At 38.8% G+C, this 25,865-nt stretch overlaps 1 protein-coding gene across 1 annotated transcript in view; it reads left to right on the forward strand.

The window, feature by feature from the left end:
• Positions 1-23,866, forward strand: part of LRMDA (leucine rich melanocyte differentiation associated) — a 684,247-nt gene extending 660,381 nt beyond the window's left edge. Inside the window, 1 exon segment of the mRNA XM_082765457.1 lies at positions 21,103-23,866. Within this exon segment, the coding sequence (XP_082621583.1) occupies positions 21,103-21,182 (80 nt within the window). The 3' untranslated portion in view covers positions 21,183-23,866.
• Positions 23,867-25,865: the final 1,999 nt, after the last annotated feature.

Raw genomic sequence — 25,865 nt, forward strand, 5'->3', positions numbered from 1 at the left:
TTCATTTTGCAAATGTAGTAATAATATTTTACATGTGTAGAGTGCCTTTCATCACAAAATACTTCACAAACTAGATAGAGGTTTTTCAGTCACTCAGTTTCAGCTGTTTGAAAGCGAGTGATGCTGGCATCAGGACATGCAGTCGCCTTTGCCCATGCAGTCTGGCCAGGCTGAAGCTTTATCATGCTATCTACTTTCTTGTAACTTATATTGACACCTGAGTAATAAATAGCTATCTTCCATTCCTGGCTCAGAGCATTTACTACTCTGGCTCAAAAACTGAAGTACTTGTTGGGTAGGAAAACAATTTCAATTATACTGACTGCCACCCTGTTTGTCTGACTGGCCATAAAACTGAGGAGAAAAACAAAAACAAAGCAAAACAAAAAGGTAGAAGAAAGGAACTTCAGACCGAAGCAAATGTATTTTTTAAGTCTTGTTATCTTGTGAATTGTTTTAGGAGAGTGTGATTTTAAAAAGTGTTACTGATCCAGATCCTGTGTTTGTTTGACCAAGTTCTGTTGGTTTTAAAATTTGCATTTGTCTTACATTTATTTTATTGTGTGCTATAGCCTAAAGCTAAGACATTGTATTAATAAACCAACTAGAGGTAAGGGCACAAGATTTGGTGTTCTGTGGTAAGCTGGCCTTAAATTTGAGCAAATCCATGGAAATCCTATGGCATTCAGTGGAAGAGGTGAATTAACTTAAACTGAACTACACACAACCTTTTAAAAAATACATCTACTACAGATATGGATAATACTACTCTCTTAAATATTCAGCCTCGGTTACTTACTTTAATTCAGTGGATTTTTCACTGTCTCCACAAAACTTCTATGTAAAAGGAAAGGATAATCTACTGGTTCAGACAAAAGGCTTAAGCACAGCTGATCTGTCTTCTGTTTCCTTTGTATCACGTTCTTGCATTTTTTTCTCCATCTCTAAAAAGGAGATGACAGCACTTCACTGCCTCATGATTGTGTAAGGATAAATACATTAATTGTGATCTGTTCAAAATGATTGAGCTGAGTATGTAACTAGGCCAATGTTTATAGAGAGAGATGCTTTCAGATGAGAAGTTGGGATATTTGGGTCTTGGAGAAGTATGGAGGAAAAGATAATTGATCTTGTTCAAAGTATTTAGCAGTGAAACGGTTAACAAAATATATATACAGGCAATGTTTAGGTTTCAGAGTTAACACCCTATTGAGATGATTGAAAATAGTTCACATCTTGCTGAACTGTCATTTTGAGCTGTCTGCCAATTTAAGAACATATTGCTGCCTCAGTTAACATATGGTTCGAGTTGATACAGTTTTCTGTGCAACCATGAGAGCTAGACACATCATTATATGAAAATGAAAACAAATGGCTGAGTCCTGAGCTCCACTGCTTTAGCCCCCCTGGTGCAAGCATGAGTTCAAAGCCACCTACTCTTCCCGTTTAGAGATTCTGCAGCGTGAGAGAGTTCCCATGTGATGGTGAGCTGTTGTACCCAGCTCCTGTGCCACAGGGCCGTGCCACACAGCCTGTGAGGTACACTGGCTGTGTTAAAGAGCTGGATCCCAAACTCTTGCTGCATCTTAACTGTGTCATACTGTAAGTTAATGCTAGCAAATTGAAAAATAAAGGTGAAAGTTTTTAAGGAAACACTATCTTTGGTAGTACCATGAGGTAGCTTTTGCTAACCTGCCCAAGTAAGTTGAAAACTCTTCCACAGGCTATATAATAGCTCTGTTCTGGGACACCTGCAAATGTTTTGCATACTATTGGGCTTTTTTTCTTTTGTGATGTGATAGAAATTCCATGGTTGTGCTACAATTTGCTTTGCTTTTCTTATTCTAAGTTGTGGTTTTGCCATTGCATATTTTTTCTACTTAAGCTAGGTAAATTTTGCAATATTCCCATCCCACTTGTTATCAGGGTATTTTCCTTGCTGAATCTCCCGGTATGTCTCCTGTCATAGCAGGAAATTAGTTCACTACAAACAAATTATATTTATATTATTTTAAAGGTCTAACTAAAGCTGATAAAACCAAAACAAAATAAAACCCATGAAATTGAAATTCCTCTTTTCCTTGTGCGGTGGGGCAAGATGCAGACCAGAGTGACTCAAGTTATGTGTACAGCATAAAACTATCCAGCTTTGTATAAATTGACTTTTTTCCTTGTCCATATGGCTTTGTAACTGGCTTATTTCCCAACGTTCTTTTTGACTTGACTTTCAGATTCAAAGGAATCCAAATATCTGACCAAAACTCATTTAATTTTCTCCTGCCTATTAGAAGTAAGTATTTGTGCAAAATGAAACCACAAATCAGCTCAGGCTTGCTTGTGAGATTGATGAACCATAATGAATCTTTCGATGAACTCAGTCTAAATTTCAAGCATGTTATAAAATACAAAAGCGTATCCAAGATTCACTTTGACTACATCCCAACATATCTGGTAATTTATTTTAAGGTCACTTATTTGGCAGCACTTACAAGGCAGTCAACTGACAGAAATGCTCCTTAGCAGTGCCACCTGCAGACTGCCTATATACATAGTGGCATACAAATTGCCGTGGCATGCACCAAATGGCAGTTTTTTGGCTGGTTATATAATGGCAGGGCAGCATTTATTTCCTCGCACTGCTTGAAGATATAGGCCAAAATCTCATGCTGCTTCACAGAGGCGGGAGGCTGTTTGGATCCAGTGTCACCTCTTCTGCCCTCCTTGGACTTGGTTAGAATTTTTTTCCCCGTTGTGCCTTAGTAGAGAGCATCCTGTGATGGGATCATGGCTCACAAGGATGTGAGAAGCCCAGGCAAGACTGCACAAGCAGGCTCAGCATGGCATCAGCCTTTCCGTGGTGAGGCCTGCAAGAAGCAGTACACCTTCATGGCAGATGTTTTGTCATTCACATGTGTAGTGTGCACCTTTTCCAAATCTTTGTAGAAAATCTTTCCTTTGCCCTGGGTCTCCCAGAGCTCCAGGGCTGTAGTTTTGACTGTCCTCGACCCCAAACTTTCTGAAGCTACATACTTGTGTAGCTCATATTGAATGGCTCTTTTGCACCTATGCCATGGCTAGGTTTGTGCTGTATTCAGGTGCTCTCTTCAGGGTTCTCTTCACCTGGGTTGATATTTAACAGTAAGTCCATTGCTGGTACTAGAAGCAAATTATCTCATACTTCCTTGCTCTCAAAATATATGCATAAATCCATGTTTATAAGATGGCAGCATAGGGATTGTTGCTGTAGGTGGAGATCATTAAATCCTAGATGATGTATTAAGCCCACCTGGAGATTTCTCTGATACAGGGTGGAACAGGGAAGCTGTCAGCTTTGTCTTATATCAGATCTTTGGTTTTGGGATCTAAATTACTGCCATTAGGCACAATGAGTCTAATGCTGTACCACAATGAGTTTAGCTCACACTGTGACACTCTTTTATTTATAGGTAGCAAAGAGGAAAGAAACCAGGATGCATTTCATTGATCTTTTCATGTTGTAAATGTAACATTCATGTGCATTTTTGTTTGCTTTATAGCTGTTCTCTTTCCTTTTCCTTATTTAATATGCACTTCATACTGTGCCAAGGGGTCAGTAGGGCAAATCAAGGAGCCAGATGGCTTACCTCTACCCTAAGGAAACATACCAATATTTAGCTGGGCATTCTACCAAATAAAGGCAGGACTGGAATCCACAATAAATGTGAGAGTTGGTTAAAGCTGTATCCTTTTCTTAGATTCACAGCTACAACCTCCTTAAGGCATGAGCTTTTCATACTTCACTGCCACTTTCCAGCTTTCTCCAAGTAACTGCATCTTAGGAGATATTAGGGAGGGGGGGGGGGGGTTGCAACTCATTTTATTTATGGCCTTTGCACAGAAACAAGTTTCAGTTATTTTAATCTGACTGAAATAAGAAACCATAATCCATGGATGAAAAGACAGTGGACAAACTCAGTTAAATCCCTTGTACCCTGAGGACGTATATTTTGTCCATTTCTGTTTTTTTATGTTCCTTTTTTTCTGCTGTTGTTCCCAACTTTAACTTCTGAAAAACCAAGCAGTTTAAGTGGCCGGGCCTGGGGAGCTTATTTGTATGCAGCACAAATTTCAGGATCTGTTCCCAAGCCTGTGCAGAGTGAAAAATGGCCTGCATTTTCTTGATAGCCCATGTGGTTGTAAAGAATAAATGGCTAATGAATTACAGATGAACATTGACGCAAATTAATCTTCCTGATGTCCCTGGGTTATATGGCAGCCATTTAAAAGTTTAATCAATACACTAAAGTTGAAAACATGCAGGCACTGCAGTTGTTTGGATGTAATAAACATCAGAGGGAAACGGGAGGCTTGTACCCAGTCCATGTATCATAATGACAGGTATTTATGTTTAATGGACTAAATATTTTTTATTGGAAGAGAGCAAATGTCAGCTTAACTTTGTAAGCCCCGCATTCAACTTTCCTTTGAGGTTGGTGAGAGACGGCTGACATGTCATTGAAAATGAAATGTAAAAAAAACAATTGAGACAAAGCGAGGATAAGGAGCTGTTTTGCCGACGAGATGTTGCTTTAATGCTCTGCAACTATTCATTAAATAAAATGTAAACTCTACCATTTCAAACGTTGCAGTAAAATGGTTTACTAGGGCAGACTTTTAATGGTTATTAGGGAAAACAAGAGCCAACCTCTGCCAAATATTCTTTTCTGGGAAGCATTTTATTTGAAAAGTCTTTTCCTGAGTTAGAATTTCAGAAGATTTATAATTACGGAGTGGTTCCCCCCCACCCTTCTTTTTGAGACAAAGAAAAACCGAAAAAAATAACTTTCAGAACAATTATTTGATAGTCTTTTTTTCCTTTTTTTTTTTTTTTTTTTTTTTTTTTTTTTTTCCCTCCTTCCCTCCCTCCCTCCTTTGAACAGAGTAATAGCTTCATATAAGCTTCCCAGAGGCTTGGATATTAATTGCAATTGAAGTCAATAAATTTTAGAGCCGTGTGTGTCCAGGACTTACCCATCATTGCTATAAATGGGTAAGGAAGTTATCCAAGACTGCCAGGTTCACCAGGCCTGCACAGTCACTTGGCTATGTAGAATTTTTCTGTAGTTATTAAATATATATATATAATCGTTGTCATATTATTTGGTCTTATTAGAAGACAGACTTCTTCCGTGTTAAACAAAAACTCTAATAAATGGAAGAAAAAGGAAGATCATGCTCTAGCATCTTTCTTTAATTTCTTTGAGTGCCCTCTTTCTTGACTGATCTTATCTGAATGGACACTTGAGGGTCTAGAGTGGTCTCATGAAACTTCTGGTAATGTGTACTATAGAAGAAAGGGAGAATGGTCTCAAGGTTTGTTTCTTTCGTGAGTAGCTGAACTGGTCCTCTCTTGACTTTATCATCTCTTTTAAATATGCCATTCACTTAAATCATTGCTTTTACTAGTTCAGTGAATCATGTGTTAGAGGTTTGATGCCTAACGTCCCACTCCATGATACATCTTCAAACGTACTTTGTTGGCTTCACCAATGACTGTTTAAGGCAGACAGATGTATTGGCAGAATTTTCATACTTCTTCAAAGGCACCTGATGTATCTCACTTCTGTTCAGCAGGTAAGCAACTTCATTGTAACAGCAATATTAGTCTCAGAATCAGCTTGGTATGTGGCATTAGGTTCTACTTCCCATAAGGTGACTACTGACACTGTGAATAAAGCCAGATCTGGCTAAGTAATGTAGAGTGATAGTATCGTGTTTATAAGATGTTACAGACCGCTTCCTGGTAACAGAATAATTGTTGAAGAAGCATCTGGAAATATTAATCTTGTCTACTTCCTGGATGATGAACTATTTGCAATTTTAAGCAAGTCCATAAATAAATATGTTTACACCATGGAAAGCAAAAGACTAGACACTGGCCAGACAGTTTGTGAAGGCCAAAGAACTTAGTGCAGCACAAGATTGAAATAGTGTAAAAGTTGTCTTCTCTGGTCCCCAGCCCACTCCACCCCACCTCCACCCCCATGTCCCTGTGTCACTTGTCCTAAACAAAGTAGCTTTCTAGCCTCAGTGACCCAGTATGGCCTTATCTGATGATACTTCCAGATGTTTCTCCTGATCTTTCTCATAATCTTATATCCTGTGGTAGGCAGTGGGTTTCTCCTTCCATTGTATGATCACATCACACAATGATTAGGATTTACCTGGAATGCATACGGGGGACAACTGAGCCATGGCATACTATTCCATGGCCATGAGATATGGTCTACTGCACAGCTCCGAGCTGACTTCAGCGTGACTGGTTTGCAGCCTTATCATTGTTGTAATGAAGCATCAAACACACAGAAGCAGGGTTGCAGTGTGTTTCTAAATTAAGTTAAAATTTGGTTCAGTTTCAAAAATCTTCTGTTTCATAAAGCTCAAAAACAGTTTTTCTGGTAACCTTTAGTAGTAAAGTAAAACAGCAGGTATCTATAGCAAAGAATTAACAAGATTGCACCGAACAGAGGCGGTGCTAGCATAAAATCAGAGCTAAAGATTGGGTAACATTAGTTTGAGTCTCATCAGACAGAACACTCCCTTTTCAGTAACTATACACAATAAAATATGAAACCTTTTGTAAAAGAGGCTGTTGGGGAGTGCTGGTATGCCACTATCCAGCACACTACTCCCACAGCAGCAAACATAAGTTATTTTCTTGGTCAACCCATCATACTATGGAGTAAATTACTCCAAGTTAGAATTTCTCAAGAAGAAGTTTGAATTTCAGTCAAAGAATAACCAAAAATAGTCTTTTTACTGTGGTTTCTGTGTATTTAATTTCTACAGAGAGGCTGCTGCTGTGTACTATAGGCTTAATGGATAAAATAGAGGAAAAAAATGTAAAAAGATTTTTTTTTAATGCAAAAAGCAACAAATGGAGAATAGAACTTCACATTTAAAAAGAGGTTCAACTTCAAGAAACTATCTAAGCATGTATGAAAAAATATTGTCAAATGAAAAAAATTATTAGTGATTAAACATGGCTTTGTGATGGCATGTTTCTTTCAGTTCAAAGTTACGTGGGTGTATATATGCACTTAAGTGCAGCAGCCTCACACAGCTGTCTTGAAGATTTACCAGCCCAGACACACAAATTTATCTGCTTGGCCTTAATAAGTGAGAATGAAAAATTTAATGGCATTTTATCTGTCCATCAAAAAAAAAAATGCCCAAGACTACTGGCTGGCTAATGTTTTGCAAGGCTGATACATACTGTGTATTTATGTATGTTTTTGTGTTTCACTTCCTTCCTACATAACACCAGTGCAAAATTGATGCAAAAATGCCAGTCCTATAGTTAAAATATTAATAATAATATAAAACTATTATTCTAAAATTATTTGAATCTAAATGAAAAAGAAGCTAGGGAGACATGATTTGATGTAGTACCTTCTTCTTTACTGTGTTCTTCCTGAATTTCTGAGAAATATGAATGTGGTGCTTAAGGAAGATTCCAGTCACAGCCTTCTCGAACTGGGACCCGCAGCCCTGACAGCTATTCAAAAATGAAGTAACTTTTGGTTCTAGTTTTGTATAATGAGTGTATATAAAAAGGGGTTTACTTCTACATTATCCTGCAGGTGTAACTCTGCTGTCTGTCAGTTTATCCTGTATTTTATTTTGATGAAGAGAAAGCATTAGGGAGGGGGGAAAAATCTCTTCATCAAAAGCTCAACGGGTAAGAAAAAAGTCTCAAGACAATGTCATGTATTGCTGGTTATTTGTGATGGTTAAAAGAATTATTCGAAAACAAAGAAGTCTTTCACAATGAATCTGAAACACAAAAGCTTTAATAACATTTACATCTGTGTATCATCCGTGTCTCCAAATGCAAGTCATGAATAACACATAAACTAAAGTATATAGGGAACAGAAGTGCTAGCACATCATTTAAAATCCAACACACCCCATCGTCAGTGGAATCAAATACACAGCAGGAACGGTTCCAGTTGATAGACACACAATGAAGTCATTGAAAATGAAAACATATTAATTATGTTCCTTAAGGTTAAGATAGTAATGGTTGAATTCTCTAATCCTGGAATAATATTAATGCCCAAAACCCATGCAGGAAAAGTATGTAAGGCTTCAAATTGTGGAAGATTTTGTTTTGAATTCACGTGTTCGTGTCTCACCCATGACTGACTCCACAACATGGGGGGTAGCAGCAAGAGCAGGAAGTGCAAGACAAAGACAAAACCAGAGAGAATTATCAACAACAACAACAAAAAAAGATGTTATTGGTCCAAACAAGCCACTTGCACTACATGAGCTAATTGTAAGAATAGACCATTTCTAAACTGCAGCTGTTATGTGCTTAAGCAAACCCTGCTGGGAGAACTGCTTTGTAGAACACCTTTGCGAACATAGACACGGAGAGCCCTTTAATAGAGGGATTCAAAGTGCAGTGTTCCTTCCAATTCCTTTTCTGAATTTTCCTGAGCTTATTGCAGGATGTGATCCTAGCTTGTTACTCTGCCATAAATTTCCCTTTCCTATTTTTTTTTTTTTCATTATCTTTTTGTCTATGTTGAATCAAAACAACAGCGGCTAAAGGCAGTGTGTATGTTGAGAAGGGGGGTGGGAGTGGCCGAGGAGGGTTGTTCATGTTGTGTGATAGAAAATTATAGGTGTCAAAAAAAACAAGAATAATAAAAAACACCTAGCTTGGTTGCGGTCATTTTCTTTGTACAGCAGTATTTTTTGTTTGTCCCTGGGGATTAGTAAGATCACTCATATGGTAATTAATTTTTAGATGTGTTCTTTACTCTTCTTTCTTCTCCCTCCTGCAAATCCTCATCCATGCAGCTCTGACACAAGACTACTGCACCTGGGCTTCTAATTATATTAACTCCATTGTGTCAGTGTAGTGAGTGCCCCTGATCCTTAACATCTCTATGCTAAAACCCAAATTCTCCCAGCAGCAAAGGGTTAATTGTCTTCTTTCAATGCACTTTAAAACTCTTAGCTCTTGGGAATGATGTTTCCATGAGGCTTGAATGTAATTACACAATAATATAGGTACTCTGTCTTATTTTCAGTGAATGATACTTCAGTCCTCGCTGTTGTTGCTGCGTGTGTTTATTTTGGGGCTCTTCCTTCAGCATACTTGATGCAAGGTATTTGCAAATCTGAGCCTTTGGGCTTTAAATGTTGTGCCACTTCTTCTGTTCCTTATTCACTACAGATTATGTATAATTGATGACCTGCATTTACAGACATGGGTGGTATACAGATGTAAATGTTATTATAGCTTTTATATTTTATGTTCTCTCTGAAAGATCATTTTGTCTTTGAATAATACTCCTGTTCAGATTTTGGGGGGTTTATCTCTAAAAGAGAATATGAAATGGATATTGCACATCGTATATTTCTTAAAAGTAATTTGGAATTTTAGGGTATGGGATTGGTGGTGACTGATACACTGCCTAGATGAGATATATCCCTTTGAAAATAACAGCGCCAGTACATGCCTGCATCTGTCTAACCTCATAATTCACTTTCACATTGGGTTATGGATGTCTGCATTCAGTGAGTCTATCTTCCCTTTAGGTATTATTTCAGCCCTTTGAGATAATAAGGAAAGTTTAATTGCGTTGTTAATTGATTTTTTGCACAACATTATTACCTTGATTGATTGCAGAGTTGATGAAAATGTTAGACACAGGCAGTGTAAAGTATCAGCCCAGTAAGGAGTGGGAGCCTTGTGGAGAATAGATAACCTTGATGTTAAGAGCTATATCCTTCAGATATGTCTTCCCTTGACATATTGATGGCCCTTGAAAAGGGAAAAGCTGATTGTATGCAGAATGCAATCATTAAACCCACTTCAGCTGGCTGTTGATTAATTTGTTTTTTCCTGAAGGATCTAGTTAAAGAGAAGGCCTCACTAGTATCAACAGCAGCCATTTTCCAAGCTTCAGATTATTCTTAACCCTCTCCTAGAAGAAAGAAAAATGATACTGTCTTGGTTTAGACAGGCAAATTGTCTGAAAACATTCAGTCCAACTGCAATTTGGGGATTATGACACTCACTTTACCCCGTTAACTACTGCTTCCTCAGCGACCTCTCCTCCCCCTGCCTTCAGTATTCAGCTTAATTCCAGCCACAGCTAGCAGAAAGCCACGTTTGATGTTTTCTGGGTAAGGCCTGTGTCTGTTCTCAGCAGAGATGCCAACAGGGATGTCAAGCTTGTTTTGCCCAAAGACTGAAATACTTCAGTAGCGTATAGCTGCTTCCCAGGAGCCTCTCTGAAAGGACCAGAGGGTTCACTGCACACATGTAAGTGGTTAAACTTTCCTCATCCCTGAAAAAGATCTTCCTTGAATATTTTTTTTTTCTGTTATTGCTTTTGAGATCTTTGAGGTCTTCAGCAGGGCAGTTGTATTGTGTATTGCTGCTGTCAGAGAGCACAAAGGATGCCGTGGAAGTTGGTGTGCCTAATAACACTGCTCCTAGCACTTACTCCTGCAGGACAAAGCCCAGGTTTTAACAGCAGCAGTCATGTACCCTGCTCCTTGATATGTTTAACAGAACAGTGAATGTATGTGACCAGCTCTCCAGTCAAATTCACATGATGGTTAATTCCAGAATAGCTGCTAGCTCCATAGCGCTTTCTCGTTCTGTGTCTCAGTGTCACCCACTATGAGAGCAGAGGTGAGGAGTGTTACCTGTGAGAGCCATTGCCTAAATGGCCTTCCTGTGGCAGATGCGGCTTCCTTGGCAGAAAACAATCTCTGGGTAGGGGGACAGCTTCTGTCCTAAGCAATTCTTCCACTTGTATCAGCAAATGACCCAAGCCATCTAAAACGTTTATGTGGCTTTAACCAAGCAATTGACTGTCTTGGAAACAGAATGCTGTGGAGGCTTTATCCTTCAGTTAACCGTTTAATGGCTATTTGGTAAGGCAGTAGGTTATTGCTTCCTGTTTAGCTTGGTAGTCTCACAGACAGTCGCTGTTAATTTGTGCTTGTGAGTGATACAGTGATCAGTGTTGCTTGATTGTTTGGCCAGATGTGTTTTATTAGGTCCAACGTGCACATTTGCCAGTTGGCTCCTTTTTAATATGGGGACATGTTAACTTACGACATAGTCAAGTCTGACAAATTTGAACCAGCCAAATAAGTGAGTAATATTTCAAGCTGTCAAAGCGGGTGAATACTGATTAACTGACACACTCCAAAAGCTCTCACCAATATCCTTGCTCCAGTGGAAAACGTTTACTAAGCATAATACTTGTTAGAAAGTCTTTCGTGCTTTGACTAAACTTTAATAACTCTGACCCTAATGGAAGGGTTTTAATGTGCCTCTCTTCAGCTATTCCTTAGCCTCCTATCTTTAGCAAAAGATTCTATAGAGGCTACAAGTGTGCTTGTAAACTGCATTCTGCTGTCCACTATGATTTAACCTTCAGCCCCTCTCTCATTAGCGTATTTGTAAAAGGAGGCTGAGGAATGGGAAGAGAGTTGAAGATAGGAAACCATGACAGTATTTTGGCATTCAGTATTGGAGGCAGGCAGTGTTTGGGAATTAGACTATGGCCAGTAAGGATTTGGCAATAGGCTATGGTGGTGTAGATGTGATATAGCATAGAACTAAATTATGCTAAGAGACAAGCCCAGGCTTAGTCCAGAGAACTAGGCTTTTAGTGAACGTTTAGGGTGCTTGGATCCAGATGCATTTTTGATTTCATTTGGTGCTATACAGTAATAGCTACAAGAGGGAAGGCATTTCACCAGTTATGTGGGGTCCGGATGTGTCTTACAGAGTGCTAAATGCCTTTAGCTTCCACTGGAAATCAAGGGAACCCAGGGCTTTGCAGTGTCAGCTGCTTAAGAATGCTTGTTTTTGTATTAGCAAGAATCATAGCAATTCTATCATTAGCAATTAGTTAAATGTTTCCTTTGTTTCTGAGGAAGGGCTTATGGAAGGGAGCAAGTAATAACATGCAAAGAAGGTTCCCTTAACTGTATCATAATGTGACAGCAGCACTATTTCATTATGCTCTTTAATTTTATTTGAGAGACTTTCTTTCCCAGCTTTAAAAATAAAAAGTAACTTGTCTTTATTTCAGATGACTCTCTTGAGAAATTTCAAACCATTTGAGCCAGACTGAGTTTTGTATGGCTTTTTTTTTTTTCCTGATGTGAACTCCTCCAGCAGGAACACATTTGAGATCCAAAAGCAAGTTTTACTCATGAGATGAGCCAAATTTATGTCTAAACTCTCCAGAAGGGCTCTGCTGCTCAATTTTTTTCATATAAGAATTTGTAATTTTATTGGAATGCTTGTAGACTTTCCGAACAATTATTCCAAAAGTTTGCTTTCTGCTACATAAATCACAGTACATTTGTTTAATTCTATCACAGCTACTAAAAGAGCTTACTTCCCTCTTTTTTTCCCCCTTACATTTACTTGTAATGCAATCTGCGCATGGTTAAAGTTTGTAAAGTAAAATATAATTATATTCACTTTCTGTTTTCTTAATGATCCTTTCATTCTTTATGGTTTAATTCCATTGCTGATTAATGTACATATTATTAGTAGAATGTTGCCCAAAGTCTAGAGCAGCCTATAGAAATGCCATTTTTACATATGTTAGCCAAATTAACTGAAAATCTTGGACGTTAATATGGTGAGTGTATGCTCAACAGCTGAACTTTAATATACAGTGAGGATGGGATTTTTACAACCTCCTTGCCCACTATAGCAAAGGTATTAAAAGTGTCTCTTAATGTCTTAACGTCACTTCAGTGATCACACTGGCGCATTATCAAAAGTAATAGAAAGACTGTTGAAAACAGCACTAACATTTATGTTGTGAGGGACTACAAAGTGCCACCCCACCTGCCCTTGGAGCTGGTAGTGTGCACGGCCATCACCTCCCCCCGAACAACATTTTGAGCCTTTTGTTCAGACCATTGCCCGGTGACATCCTTCTGCAGCTATCTGTATACACAGACTGATGCTCACTGAGGTTACTCCAGCCAGCAGTCAGGCTCCTGGGCGAAAAGCTGAAAGCAAAGACTGTATGAATATAGGCTTTGATCATGACAGAACAAGAAATTGGCTGCAAAACTAACAAACAGTATTGCTTTAATTGTCAGCGCGGCGTATTTCGCTTGCTGGTGTGGTCCGTTTTTTAGACAAATGCATGCTGCCCTCTAGTGCTGCTGCTCTCGGCGTGGAGCTGCTGGCAGGGAGTGGCTGGTGGCTGAAAGTGCTGGTCCAGTTTGGGTGCTTGGCCATCAAAAGAAAGCACTGCAGCTTTTGTGACACTGGTTGAGAGATGGAGGATGCTTAACAGATGCAGCCTGATTGGCACTGGATCCTTACAGTAATTTATTCTGCTTTTAGCCTACTGCTTTTATTTAGATCAGTACGAGAGAATGAGGTATATGCAAAAGTGTTCAAAAGACTAGAAGAACTATGAACCCATACTTTTCCTCCATCCCCCTCAAGAGTGGTATTCTATATATATGAATTTAAGTATAATTTAATCTGTAGTATCTGGTGTGCTGATATTTTCTGTGTATTTGGGTTTCTTTGATTGCAGTACCTCACTGAATATACAATTTATGTGCCTAACTATTTAAAAATATCTGCTTAAAAATGTCAGCATATTCAACAAGAAATATTTTGTTGTAAAGTCTGGATTAATTCAATCCATGACACTACCTGAGTGTAAAAACTGTAAAGACACAGTAAAGAGACAAAAGCATTTGGATTTTTTGTTTGGTAATTTTTACTTTATTTTCATTAGAGAGACAGATGCACACACCCCCCAACATATTTCTCTGATGATGGTTACAATAAGCATGGAAAGATTCCAAAGAAATCCCAAGTGTGGGACCTTAAATTGTAACAACGATACCCAGAGGAGTACAGTACTGGTTAATGATTTAAAGTATTATGCCCTAAATGCTCCTATTTTAGCCAACAGTAAAGAATCTGTAGACAGCACATGCCTAGATCAAAGCTGATCATGTCAATGTCATTCAAGGAGGGAGAGATACCCTCCTTTCTCCCTTTTCTTCCCCCTACCCTTTTTTTAAACAAAGTATGACATCTGAGGAACAGTGTGTTGATTGTTCCACTGCCAGGATACGCATAATGGAAACATTAGCTCCAAGATAACTTTTAATCTGTCAGCCTAATGGCTCCTTAATGTGTAGAGGGCTTTAAATGTATGTCAGCCAGGGCTGTATAAAGTAATATAGTTTGTGGCCTGAATGGATCTAGATGACTCCGCACCATGACACAATATGGTTTATTATTAAGTATCAGCTCATCAGCTTATTCCCACGGACTTGGACAAGCTTCTCAATTTTCCAGTAACAGATTATGTGAGAAAAAGCTTGCAGTGCATTTTTTTTTCCTTTACTCTTTTTTCTCTTACTTCCCTCTCCCTCCCCCCTTCCAAATTACAAGTTTCATCCCCAGCTGCATTGGGAGCCCTGAAGTGTATTTACAGCAGGCTGCACTTTATCACACATCAGCTTGACTGCTAGTTTACACTGAACATTTATGCAGCTCCCTTGGCCTGGGATGCAAACTTCACATCTTTATATTCCTATCACCTTCATTGCAAATTTTTCCAACATCTCCCTGTTGACTGCTTTCCTTCCCCTCCCCTACTCTCACTTCCCCCTTTTTCCCCCCTTCCTACAAACAGGCCAGTGAGACTTGACATGTCGCAGTACTTGTCTGTGCAGGATGCTTGCAATAATTCTGGGTCTTAGTTTTGCCTGCCCTGATTCCTCTCAGCTCTAGCTTAGGTGTGTAATTCCAACACCATTGCCACAGAATGGATATGGATTTCATTTTGTGCCATTCAGTAATTTCTTTCAGTATGAAGGAGAGCACTTCATGCCCCATGCTGTAGGGTGTCCAGAGGAAAATATTATCATTTTTTGGAATCCCTGTGCAGGGAGAAGAACGAAGAGGTAATTCATCTCCCCTGAGCATGAAGGCTACCTTATTTTAGCATTGCAACCCACAAAGGGAGGGCTGTGATTAGGACAGTTGTTTCTGCTATCAAAAGGACATATTGAAAGGTACTGAGTCTTCCCATTAGGTCCTCACAAGCTTATAGGTCAAAATAGGCAAGACAAAAGAAATGGATACAGGATATTGATGCAGACTGTAACAGATGCCTACTTTATTCTTGTGTCTTGACTCCAACCTGTAGTGGGGCATTTGGAAACTGTGGTCACAACAGATGGGTTGAACTGTAGTAGTCAGGGATTCCTTCACATTGGCATTGACAATGGTAGCTCTTCTGTTCTTTTTCCATGTCACGTTGCAGTTTTTGAGCTTGAGCTCCTCCATACTGACAGTGGTTTGTTTGCTGTGTGGCACTGTGTTTTATCTTGACAGGGCAGGTTGAAAGCTTGCATAGACTCTCTGTGTTATGTACCTGGCTTCTCTGAGGAGGACTTAGGGACCGACCCAGGTGGTCCCTTACACTTTTTATTACATTACAGTTGATCTTTTCATGTTCTTGTGTCAGAAAGTTCATGGGCTGGAGCATATTCAATAGAAACTTGTTTTGTTCCACCAAAAGTAATCGTGAAGAACAAAAAGCCTGTCTATAGTTCCCTCCATTCTTGCCCTACAATAAGTTTATTATTTCAAATTTGTAATTAATTGGTCCATTTTACAGATTATGGGTCAAAAACATAACTAAAAAAGAGTTCTTTTCTGCTTTTGGCTCTAATAGATCTCTAAAGGTAAATGATTTCTTGTTCCTAAATTGCTCAGACTATTGTTCTTTATAAAAATGCATTTTCTACATTTTTACAGAAACAACTAAAAAGACCAACTACAAATGCATAAGTGTGTGGAAGTTAAAGCAGGTGAATTAACCTTTGAAGAGTGAGTGACTTGGACAAGCACTCAACATTTGGGGAAGGGGAGGTTCTTTTTTTTTTTTTTTTTTTTTTTTTTTTGCATTTGTAAAGTATCTCCCTGCTATTACAGCCACAAGACTCAGTAGAACTAAAAGCTAACTACTTGGGCCTAAGTCAACTTTTTGTTTATTCTTTTTTTTCTTTTCTTTTTTTTTCTTCTTCCCTGTGAGAGATTTAGCATTTCTTCTCCCTCTAGCACCCTCCTCAGGTTCCCACCCTTGTGTGCTGTGAAGCTTTGCACAGCTTTATGCTCCCTGAAGGCTGATTTACCTGATTTTTTTTTTATTTTTTTATTTTGTTTTTAGTTTTATTTGCTTGCTTTTAAATAACTAGATGGTCCATTTCAATTAAGTTGTGCCAGAAATGATTTACTGAGGTTTAAAAAGTGAATATTTTGAAGGAGTATGTTTGAAAATATTTTGATGCTTTTTACAGCATTCAGATGCTTTAATGTTTTTAATGATGATTTGATGAAAATGAGAGAACCTATGTGCTATTGAGGGTCTGTAGGATCAGGCTACTAATTTATTGAAAAACCCTAGTGCTTCATTTCTGATAAAAAAAATCAAAGTGAAATTGAAGATAAGAAATTGTCAAGTACAAAAAGTTGTTATTTACATGAAGATAAACATAAAATGAAAAAAAAATTAAACTCCTGTGCAAAAGGATTTTTGTTTCAAACTAGCTTCACTTATACCCTTAGAGAAAGAAGTTTTAGTTTTAAATTGTAGCAGCTGATGGATGTGTTTTGCCTAAATCAGTAGCATTGTATATATGAAACTGTTTGTAGATAGGTATTTATTCTCCTCTGAATGTTGTAGGTAGGGAATTATTTCCAGTAAAGGAAGTTCGTATTAATATTTCAGGGAATTTTGCAACTTCTGTTCATTAATTGTAGGAAATGCCCAAGTGCCTATGAAAAAAATGATAATGGTATTGATATTTCATCCTGAAGGGTCTCAAAACAATTTACAGACTGGTAGTATAACCACACTGAAATGCACGCAGCTTCTTAGTGGAACATGGCAGCTGTTTAATAGCCCATAGCAAAACTATACAACAGCAGGGTGTGGAGAAAGAGATGAATATGGATCAAATACAAATTGGCAGTGGAGGATTTAGGTACCATACTCAAATTAAACTTAGGCAAAGTGGAATCCTGCTAGAATATCAAGTCTGTGTGTGAAGTACTGCACTTTATCTGACCACAGTGCCTAGTATGAGGACCTGTGGTTAGCCCATGTGAAAAACAGGCAGAGGACTGTATGCTGAAATGTAATCCCTGCTGTGTACTGTAAACCAATGTGTTTGACAGACAATTTTAATTGTGAATACTTTGCTGTTTGCAGTTGCAGAGGGGTTTATTAAAAACATTTGATGTCAAAATGGGTGCCTTAGGGGGATCTTGGGCAGATGTGGCAATAGTTTTGAGGGGGGGATGGCAAAAGTTTTGGCTTGACTACTTAGTTTTAGTAATTACTTTTAAAGAAAACTGAATGCTACTGGAGAAGGCTGTGCTGCTAGCAGCTGCCCCAGCTGTGATGGCTGAGAGGTGCTTTTTAATAGGTGCAGAGCAGTTATTTACTAGGAAAAAGTGTGAACCACGATAGACAATGAGATGCTACCAGATAACAATTCCCATATGTTTCTGTTGGCTTCATCTGAATTTGGACCTATGGCTGAGGCTGTATGATCTGAAAGTTTAGCACATCCCATTACAGCTTTTTTATCATTTTCCCTGTAATACATGAACATCTACAAACTTTTTCTACTCTAGGAAAGTGTATGGAGTTCCAACTGCACAATAGCTCTCTGCAACACATGCCCAATTTAAAAGGAGCAAACATGACTTGAACAATTTTTCATATGCTTTAGTATGCATGTATGTATTTATTTATTTATTTGGATAATTGGGTTTTCCCTCAGCTAGGGAAAAGCTGGTGTTGCTGACATTACAATGTGTTTGTGAAAAAAGACTGATACCACAACACATGCAAGCAACTGCAAGGTCATTACTTACCCAGCATAATTAGAACATCCATTCCGAAGGGGGAAAACATTTAAAAGATAAAGGGTGAATTTAAAAATGATTTTTCCCAATGCATTTTTTTCATAATTATAGTTCTAACAGCTTGTGGTGATGGTAGAAGCAGCTACTTAAGAAAAATTAGAAGCCTCATTCAGGGAAGATGATCCCTCAAAAGACCTTGTGTTGTCATTCCTCAAGAACCGCAAGCAGCAACCTCATTCAGGATGCTGTGTGTTGTTTTGATGCATAGGCTGTGTACTTAGGTTATTATAGCCAAGCTGGATATTTTAATTAAAAAACACCACAAAAGTCACAGATGTATTGTTTCCCCCAATTCCTCCCCTTGTCTGCGTGCAAAACCATATCCATGTTCCTGAACTGCAAGGACAAGTACAATTGCAGATGGGCAGGAGGCAAGCTGTAGGTTTCCTAAATTCACATACAACATATCTTAGCATCAAAACCCTTATTGCAGCACATAAGCCTTTTCTTGGTTTTCTGCAGTTGCCAAAGGGAGTGGGAAATGGAGAGGAAAAACAAAACAAAACCCAACCAGTCACCGCATTTAATTTATGAGCCAGATTATTGTTTTACAAATAACCTTCATGATAAATAAAGTCTCATGGCAACATTTTCAACTGCACTTTTATCAAGACTCTCTGAGCAGTGTGTGTAATATGCCTGGCAATCGAATCACAGCTGTGTGCCTTGGTAGGGAATCTCTGTGGAGACAACACTTCCTTAATTTAAACAATTGTAGGCTGCAGGAGTTCAAAAATTTCAGCTGACTTTAACTGTCACTAGCCCAAGCACCTTTATCCCCAGGCGAGCAGCAGCAGCTGGATTTCATTTCCTGCTGCCAGACTGTCCGACATCTTTGCTGAACATCCCAGGAACCGAGCGTCTTTACTTTAAGGATTTTATTCAAGGTGACAGCTCCTCACACTTCAGCGTTCAGATCACCTCAAGTAGCTGAGATATCAGTGAAAATGAGAGCACTTCTCCAGCAAACTCCAAATTTAGATTGACTGAGGTTATCCTTAGGCCTGTAGACCCAACCTCCGTGACAGAACAGGCCTGCCAGTAACTTTAAAACTACAGTGGAGTTTGTAATGATGTCTGGGGAGAAATATTCTGCCGGAGCAGTGGAGAATACTATAAGCGATAGGAAATGATGTCAGATTTAGTTAGGGCTGGAGACAGCGCTGGAATATACTTGGCATAATATGGCACCGGTATCTCTGTCAGCATCTCTGTTTTCTGTCACTGCACACAATTCGGGGCCTGTCTGTAGTCCTGACAGTGTCTTTTCAGATCAGGTTATTGCCAACTCGGAGACTCGCTCAGCGCAACACCATACAGCCCCCTTTGTTTGAAGTCTGCCCTTTTGTCGTTAATGCACTTGATGTCTATTTAAATCTGACGGTGAATGCAGTATCTGTTTTCCTGTCAAGAGATCATTGACAATATTAATACCTCATGTCCTTGCCTCATTTTCTAAGCGCTGACACCTAGCTACAGTCTCCAGCATTCATCAAACAGCACTCTCTCACCAGCATCTCTATAAACAGTCTCGCTTCCAGTCCTCAAGAAATGCGGCAGACCTCAAACAAGACTTTTATCAATGCCAGTGAAAAAGGACTCTGAAGAATGCCGTTAATAAACTGTTTGTATCCTTTACATTTAGAACTCTAAATGGTCTTGTTTCCAATCTAATGCCTGCTGCAGTTTGACTTGGAATATCATCTGTTTGGGGTAAAAGCTGGCTTTTCGTTAGATGCTTGCTCAGGGACGATAACATCACCCTTTGAATGTGGAAACTGCTCCACTACAGAAATTATGGAAATTGAAATTATTGAATAAAGCTTTGTGGAGAAAGGGAGTGGCACCAAACACTGCACTTGTCCCCATTTTTTCCTCTCCTGAAGAGGAATATGTTTTTCACAGTGAATGATGGGAGTATCTTTTTTTGTTGTTGTTTTGTTTTGTTTTCCATAGGAATGGGTTACCATGATGCTTTAGAAAGAAAGAAGAGAATGGTTTGACATTAATCTTCCACATCCCATGCCTTCCAAGGCTTTAGTTGCTTAGCTGGCACACATGGCACTGGAAACATAGATGCACAATATAAAAGCTTGTATATCTGATTCATACTGCAAGTGAGTACATTTCCTGCTGTGTGAGTCCTGGCAAGCCAGAACTGAAACGAATTGAGGATCATGCTCCTTCCTAATCTTTACCCTTTATGTAAGGCAATGATTGTCTCCTTTCTAGGTTATATGTGCCCTTATGGGGGTGAACTACGTACTTCAGCGACAGCTGTGTCAGACGCTCCCAGGATAGGAGAGACTTTTTCACGTTTCTTCTGTGCATGGGAAATGACTTTAATTTGACTATATGTGCCTGGGGGCACAAAGAACAGCTCTGCTAGTAAAATTTAGCATCTTTGAGGATGTTCACAGGTGGGATGTGACTGTGAACTTACGCTTTCACATACCACTTAGTACCACCAGAGGGGATGCTTTTGAATAACGTAGTGAGATCTGCAGGTATATACGTCTCACCCACAGCAGTAAAGGCTTTGTCAGGCATCTTGCCTCCTGTACACACTGAGAATAATGTGCCTTTTCTCCCAAAAGCAGCGTTCTTGGTAATTTTTGAAGTCATCCTCTATATGTAACAATATTTAGCATAATTAACACTTGAATTGTTTTTAGTCATCAGGAATACCATGTAAACACATAGTAGGGAGATTGCAGACAGTACAAACTGTAAGTCCCATCCAGACTCTCTGTTTTTAAAAAATGGTCAAGTGTTACTGTGATTTAAAATACAGCCTATGATGTTCTAGTGTGATGTCATTCCATTTTTGAAGACATTTACAGGTATTTGTTTAACAAGATAGCTCATGCAGCTATATGAACATAAGTTTTCCTAGTGGATTAAAAGCTGATGGTTGAAATGGTAATACTGAATATTTCCAACGTACTAACTTTCTTTTGCAGTATGACAAGAGAACTGTTCGTCCTCGTCCCCCTCCTTCAAATTTCCTTGTTTGTGTGCCTCTGAATGTTGTGCCACTGCTTTCCTAATTGTAATTAATTTCCTGTTTCCTGTAGGCATTTTGGGAAAATGTCGCTACATTTACTATGGAAAGCATTCCGAAGGCAACAGATTCATCAGAGATGACCAGCTGTAGAACACAACGCTCTTTCGTGCCTCTTCAGTCCCTCCACATGAGAAGCACAAATTGCATCTAAATTTTAAGCATGTAACTAAAGTCCTCTAGTGCCTTCTGCTGACTTTGCCAAGCCTGTCAAGATCATCCTTCTATCTTAGTCTGAGTAGCCACATAGAGATTGACATGATTGCCTTTAAGCAGGTCCCATCCACCAGTGTGACAGACAGCTGCAGCCGAGCACCCGGCCTGACAGGAGGAGCACCGTGATGGATTGCCTGGTCCAATTGCTGCTTGCAGAAGAGCAGGGGTCACACCTGGGGCTTCAGTGAGCATGCTCCATCAGTTGGCGCCTTAGCAAAAGCAGCACGTTTATCTCCTGCTTGCCTGTTGAGCGAGAGTGGCTGGCGATATCAAAGTGTTTATAATAGAGAGAGGCTATAATTTCAGATGAAAAAGCCCCTTATCTGTTCTAAGTTTTTTCCCTGTGAATTAAGTGCTTGTGTTTCTATCATCTCCTACATGCTCACACAAATCCTCTTCATAGAGCACGTTTGGTTTTTCCACAATATGGATTATTGTTTCTTTCAACAGGAAAAAAAAAATCCTGAAAATATATTTCAGCTATGCAAAGTACTATCAATGTGTATTTTTGATTATATGCAAAGGAAAAGGGTTTAAACAATTTCGCAGACAAAATTTGCTCATTATTAAATTACATCTCAACATTTGCTTACTCTGACCTTCAGAAAATGGGTCATTTTTAACACTGTAGTAGTTGCACAAGGTTGTCTGTCTACTTGGAAAAAGCCCTCAATTATGATATTAACAGTGTGCATTATTCCTGGTTTATTGCACAAGGTAGTTTTAACTTGTGTAGAGAGTACATTTTGAATGAAATGCTTAAATTTGGAATGAGAAAAGAGCTTAAAAAGAGGGATATAAAATAAAATTGCCACCAGATGGGTATGATTACTCAGATGGGAAAAAAGACAATAAAAGTAACTGGTGGAATTAACATAATTAACAGCTTTACTAGTATATTCTAGAGAAAAGTTCTGATTAATACCTTTTGAATTCTACCTAAGAAGGACTACTGTCAGGTTTTCAGTGAAAAAACATGAACGCGTAGCATATTTCTTGCTTGTTTATGAAACACGTTGGACATGCATGAACTTCTTACTGTGAAAGAAAGCTCACAATGCCTAATAAATACATCATGTTAAACACTGCTAGTTACAATGTGAGTGACCTAGGAATATGCAAAAATTCTGCCCTCTGTTCCAAACCTATCCATATTGGTCCTAGTTGAGAGTCATCGCTCTCTGGCTGTTCTTGGTTTGTTTGAAATTATTTGATGCTCCTAATTTAGAAGTTGCCTAATGTTTTTGGCCATTGTCATGGCTGATGTTGCATGCAGAAGTGGAACATGGAAGCCACTTGTAATACCTCTACTAACGTCATAGATGGTTACCAAGAAATGCCAATTCATCTTAGAAATCCTGGGAGATATTAAATAAAGGAAAAAAAAATGCTTTTTTTTTTGTTTTTCTCTCCACAAAAATAATTATTAGAAGTATGTAGGGCACTTGTCTTCTCTCTTGGTTACCAGAATAACAACAATTCTAGTTTGTTCATAATATTTTGTCTGTTTTGAAGCCTCCACATGCTTTGGCTGTGGCATATTATAGGCAGCAGGGTTCTGCTGGGTGTTGAGAATAACCTCATGTCACTTTCAGTCTGGTTGCATGTATGTTCTTGTCTTTATGAAAGGCTTTAACCCTGCCTCAAACAATAAACAGCACTTGCAAACTGACCATACGATTTTTCCATCTTTATTTTGCTTGTTTACTTTTCCTAATGTCAAAACCATTTGTATCATTTTTAGGAGTGTTTTGTTCGATGCAAGGCTTTGGAGGCAAAAAATGTTTTTGGAATGAGAGATGTGATCACAGTCTTGTCCATTTTGGTTTCTTTTTTCACTTGGAGGATTATATACCTATAGTTAAATATGATAAAGCCCTAATTACAAGATGCTCAAAGGGAATTGAAATTAAAAGTCACTGATTCTGGAAAAGCAAAAGGATAATATATGAATAATTATTTTATATTGCTAACAAGTGTTAGGGTATTGTTTAAAAACTAGTGTGTGCGTGGATGTTTATTGCTGTTTATACAAACAACATTCTTTTTTAGCATGTGGAGCATTTTCAAGTATCTTTGCTTCTTTTGGTGTTGTAATCCACTGGTTAGCCTAAGTGGGTTTAGCTAAAGAGAAGTGGGCATAAAGAAGAGTTGAAGACATATTTGAACACCTGCCTCTTGAATGCCTCAATGCTGCAGTGGAAATTCATAACAGATACAAAATATAAATATATAAAAATGTGCCTTGCCATATATGCATTTAACATTTGTAAAGCTCTTCACTTTTTTTTTTTTTTCCTCACATTGTACAGTGTCAGAAGATAGATTTATTCTGTATGGACTATAAAGAAAGCTTGAGCAAAAGTCATTTCTTAAAAGCCACACAACCAGCAAATCACGAACACACACCAAAATAAAATAATAAAAAGAAACAAAATATTGTCCATTGTTATGGAAAATTATCTTCAGTAATCTGCTGGATCTTTATGCTGGACATTGTACAAGCTTTCAAGTTTTCTGATCCTTTGTAAGTACAATTGCTGTTAAGATAATTCAGGAGAAATACCAGTTCATTTGGCAGCATACTAATAAATATTTATAGTGCAAACTGTGCATATGAAGTTGTACTAGTGCTCCTCTGTTTAGTACAATTGCTTATTTTGAAAAGTCACTGAATTTCATCCAAATGCACTGAAGTTGTTGAACGTTGCAAAGTTACTGTTACAGTCTGCTGTTTATCTCAGTCTGAGGTGCACCTCTTCTAATCTGGACAGGGAGGCTTTCCATCCAATTTCTCCATGTTACCTGGCCCCTAGGAGTGCTTATGTTTAAGGAGGACACACTTGCATGAAGGACAGCAACATGTACAGGTGTCCTGTCAGCAACTACCCTGTGTTGTCCTTCTGTTAGAGTATCAGATGAGCAACCTCTGCACCCTCTTTTGTAATGGAAAGGCTCCTTAAAAAAAACAGCTGCTCTTGTTATCCTTTTCCAAATTTTTCTTAAAACTGTTTTTGTCCATAATACCTACAAATAACTTCACAATAGTTTCCTGTGACTACAGCTTCCATGCTGGGAGGGTGTTGTTTCCTCTTTCTGAGCTTTTTCTGCTGGTCAGTTCCCATCTGTTGTTTCTTGTGTGAGACTGAAGTTCTGTGCAGGTGAGAGCATGTACATGAGGATATGTCAAGGGATATCCCCAGCAGTGCTGGGGGCACAGTGTCAACTCCTGTCCCCAAGAAAGGGACAGGCTGCTCGTCCAGCCTGCGTCTTCATTTATGGCCAGTTGTATGTACTATGTAAGCTTTAAAGCTGTTAAGACTTGACAAGCTGAGAGGCAAAATGAAGACAGTTCTCTCCTTCTTCTGCTTCGAGGTGAGGGGATGGCATTTCTAAGTCTTCTGCGGAAGAATATGTGCTGCACAAACCAACCCTGAAGCCCCTTAGTTGTGACCGCATGGTATTGCCATGGCCTCATGGCCTTTGCAGCTAGCAGGTCCCCAGATACCTAAGTGGTCTTACTGGATTGAAATAAAAATCTTAGCTCATGCTTGAGTAGCTCTGCTAAACAAATAGTGTAGGCCCAGCTCTACCATCTTATTTTAGATAAGCCTCCTGCCAAAATCCCAGTATTTGTTTTTATTTGAATAAAAGGTGCATAATCAAGGCTGATGGGTCAGAATAAGGGAAGCTAACACTGAGAATTTTCTAAATCACTGGATATTGGTCTTATGTTGTTCCCATTTAAGTCAGAAGAAAGAAACAAACCTGCCTGTGCTTTTGAAATTTCTTTCTTTAAATTACAGGGTTCGCTTGCTGCCAGTGGGTGTATTAATATTTTTTTTTCCTGTCAACTATACGAGCATGTTGGGAAATGTTTACCATCAGCAGAGCTTTGCTAGGTGTAGCCTATATGGGGAGGTTCTGAATCAGCCCATTTTGTACTGACTCAGACTGAGCCTTACCGTATATTTCTACTTTAAGTGGTGTGATAGCTGTCACAGGAGCCTCTGCTTGCGTTTCCTTTTTTTTTTGTTGTTGTTGTTTTGTTTTCCTATTACTCTGTGTACGTCCGTCTGTCTGTCTGCTTTGTTAAATGGTTGGCATATGTGAAAAAAAGAGGTGAATTTCAGTTTTTCAGAGGTGTAGCTGTATAGGCAAGATTGTGGCTGGATGTTTGGCACGTTCTAAGTAGTCATTTGCCGGATTAGTCTGGGGAATTTGACAGTGAATCAGGTGATATCAAGTCAGGTCTTACATGCCTTGCCAGCTGTTGTCCTCTATTCCTGAAGATCTCCAGCTGTGTCTGCCTCAATTGCCATGTCATTGCTCTGCAAGCAAGTGATGGCGTGAAATAGGTAAGTGCTCCCATTTTCTTTTTAAAGTGAAATTTCTGCTTCACTGCTTGTGGTATAAGAATTGAAATGCATAGTTTGCTTTTTCAGCGTTTTTATATAAACACCTGGTAACCATTACATCTCACTGCCTAGTCTACTTCTGCTGTTTAGTTAAAATTTGTTTTCTGTATTCGTTTCTACTTTAGTAATGGGAATAAAAGAA

This window comes from Aythya marila (genome assembly GCF_965140915.1).
Source record: "Aythya marila genome assembly, chromosome: 7".
NCBI lineage: Eukaryota > Metazoa > Chordata > Aves > Anseriformes > Anatidae > Aythya > Aythya marila.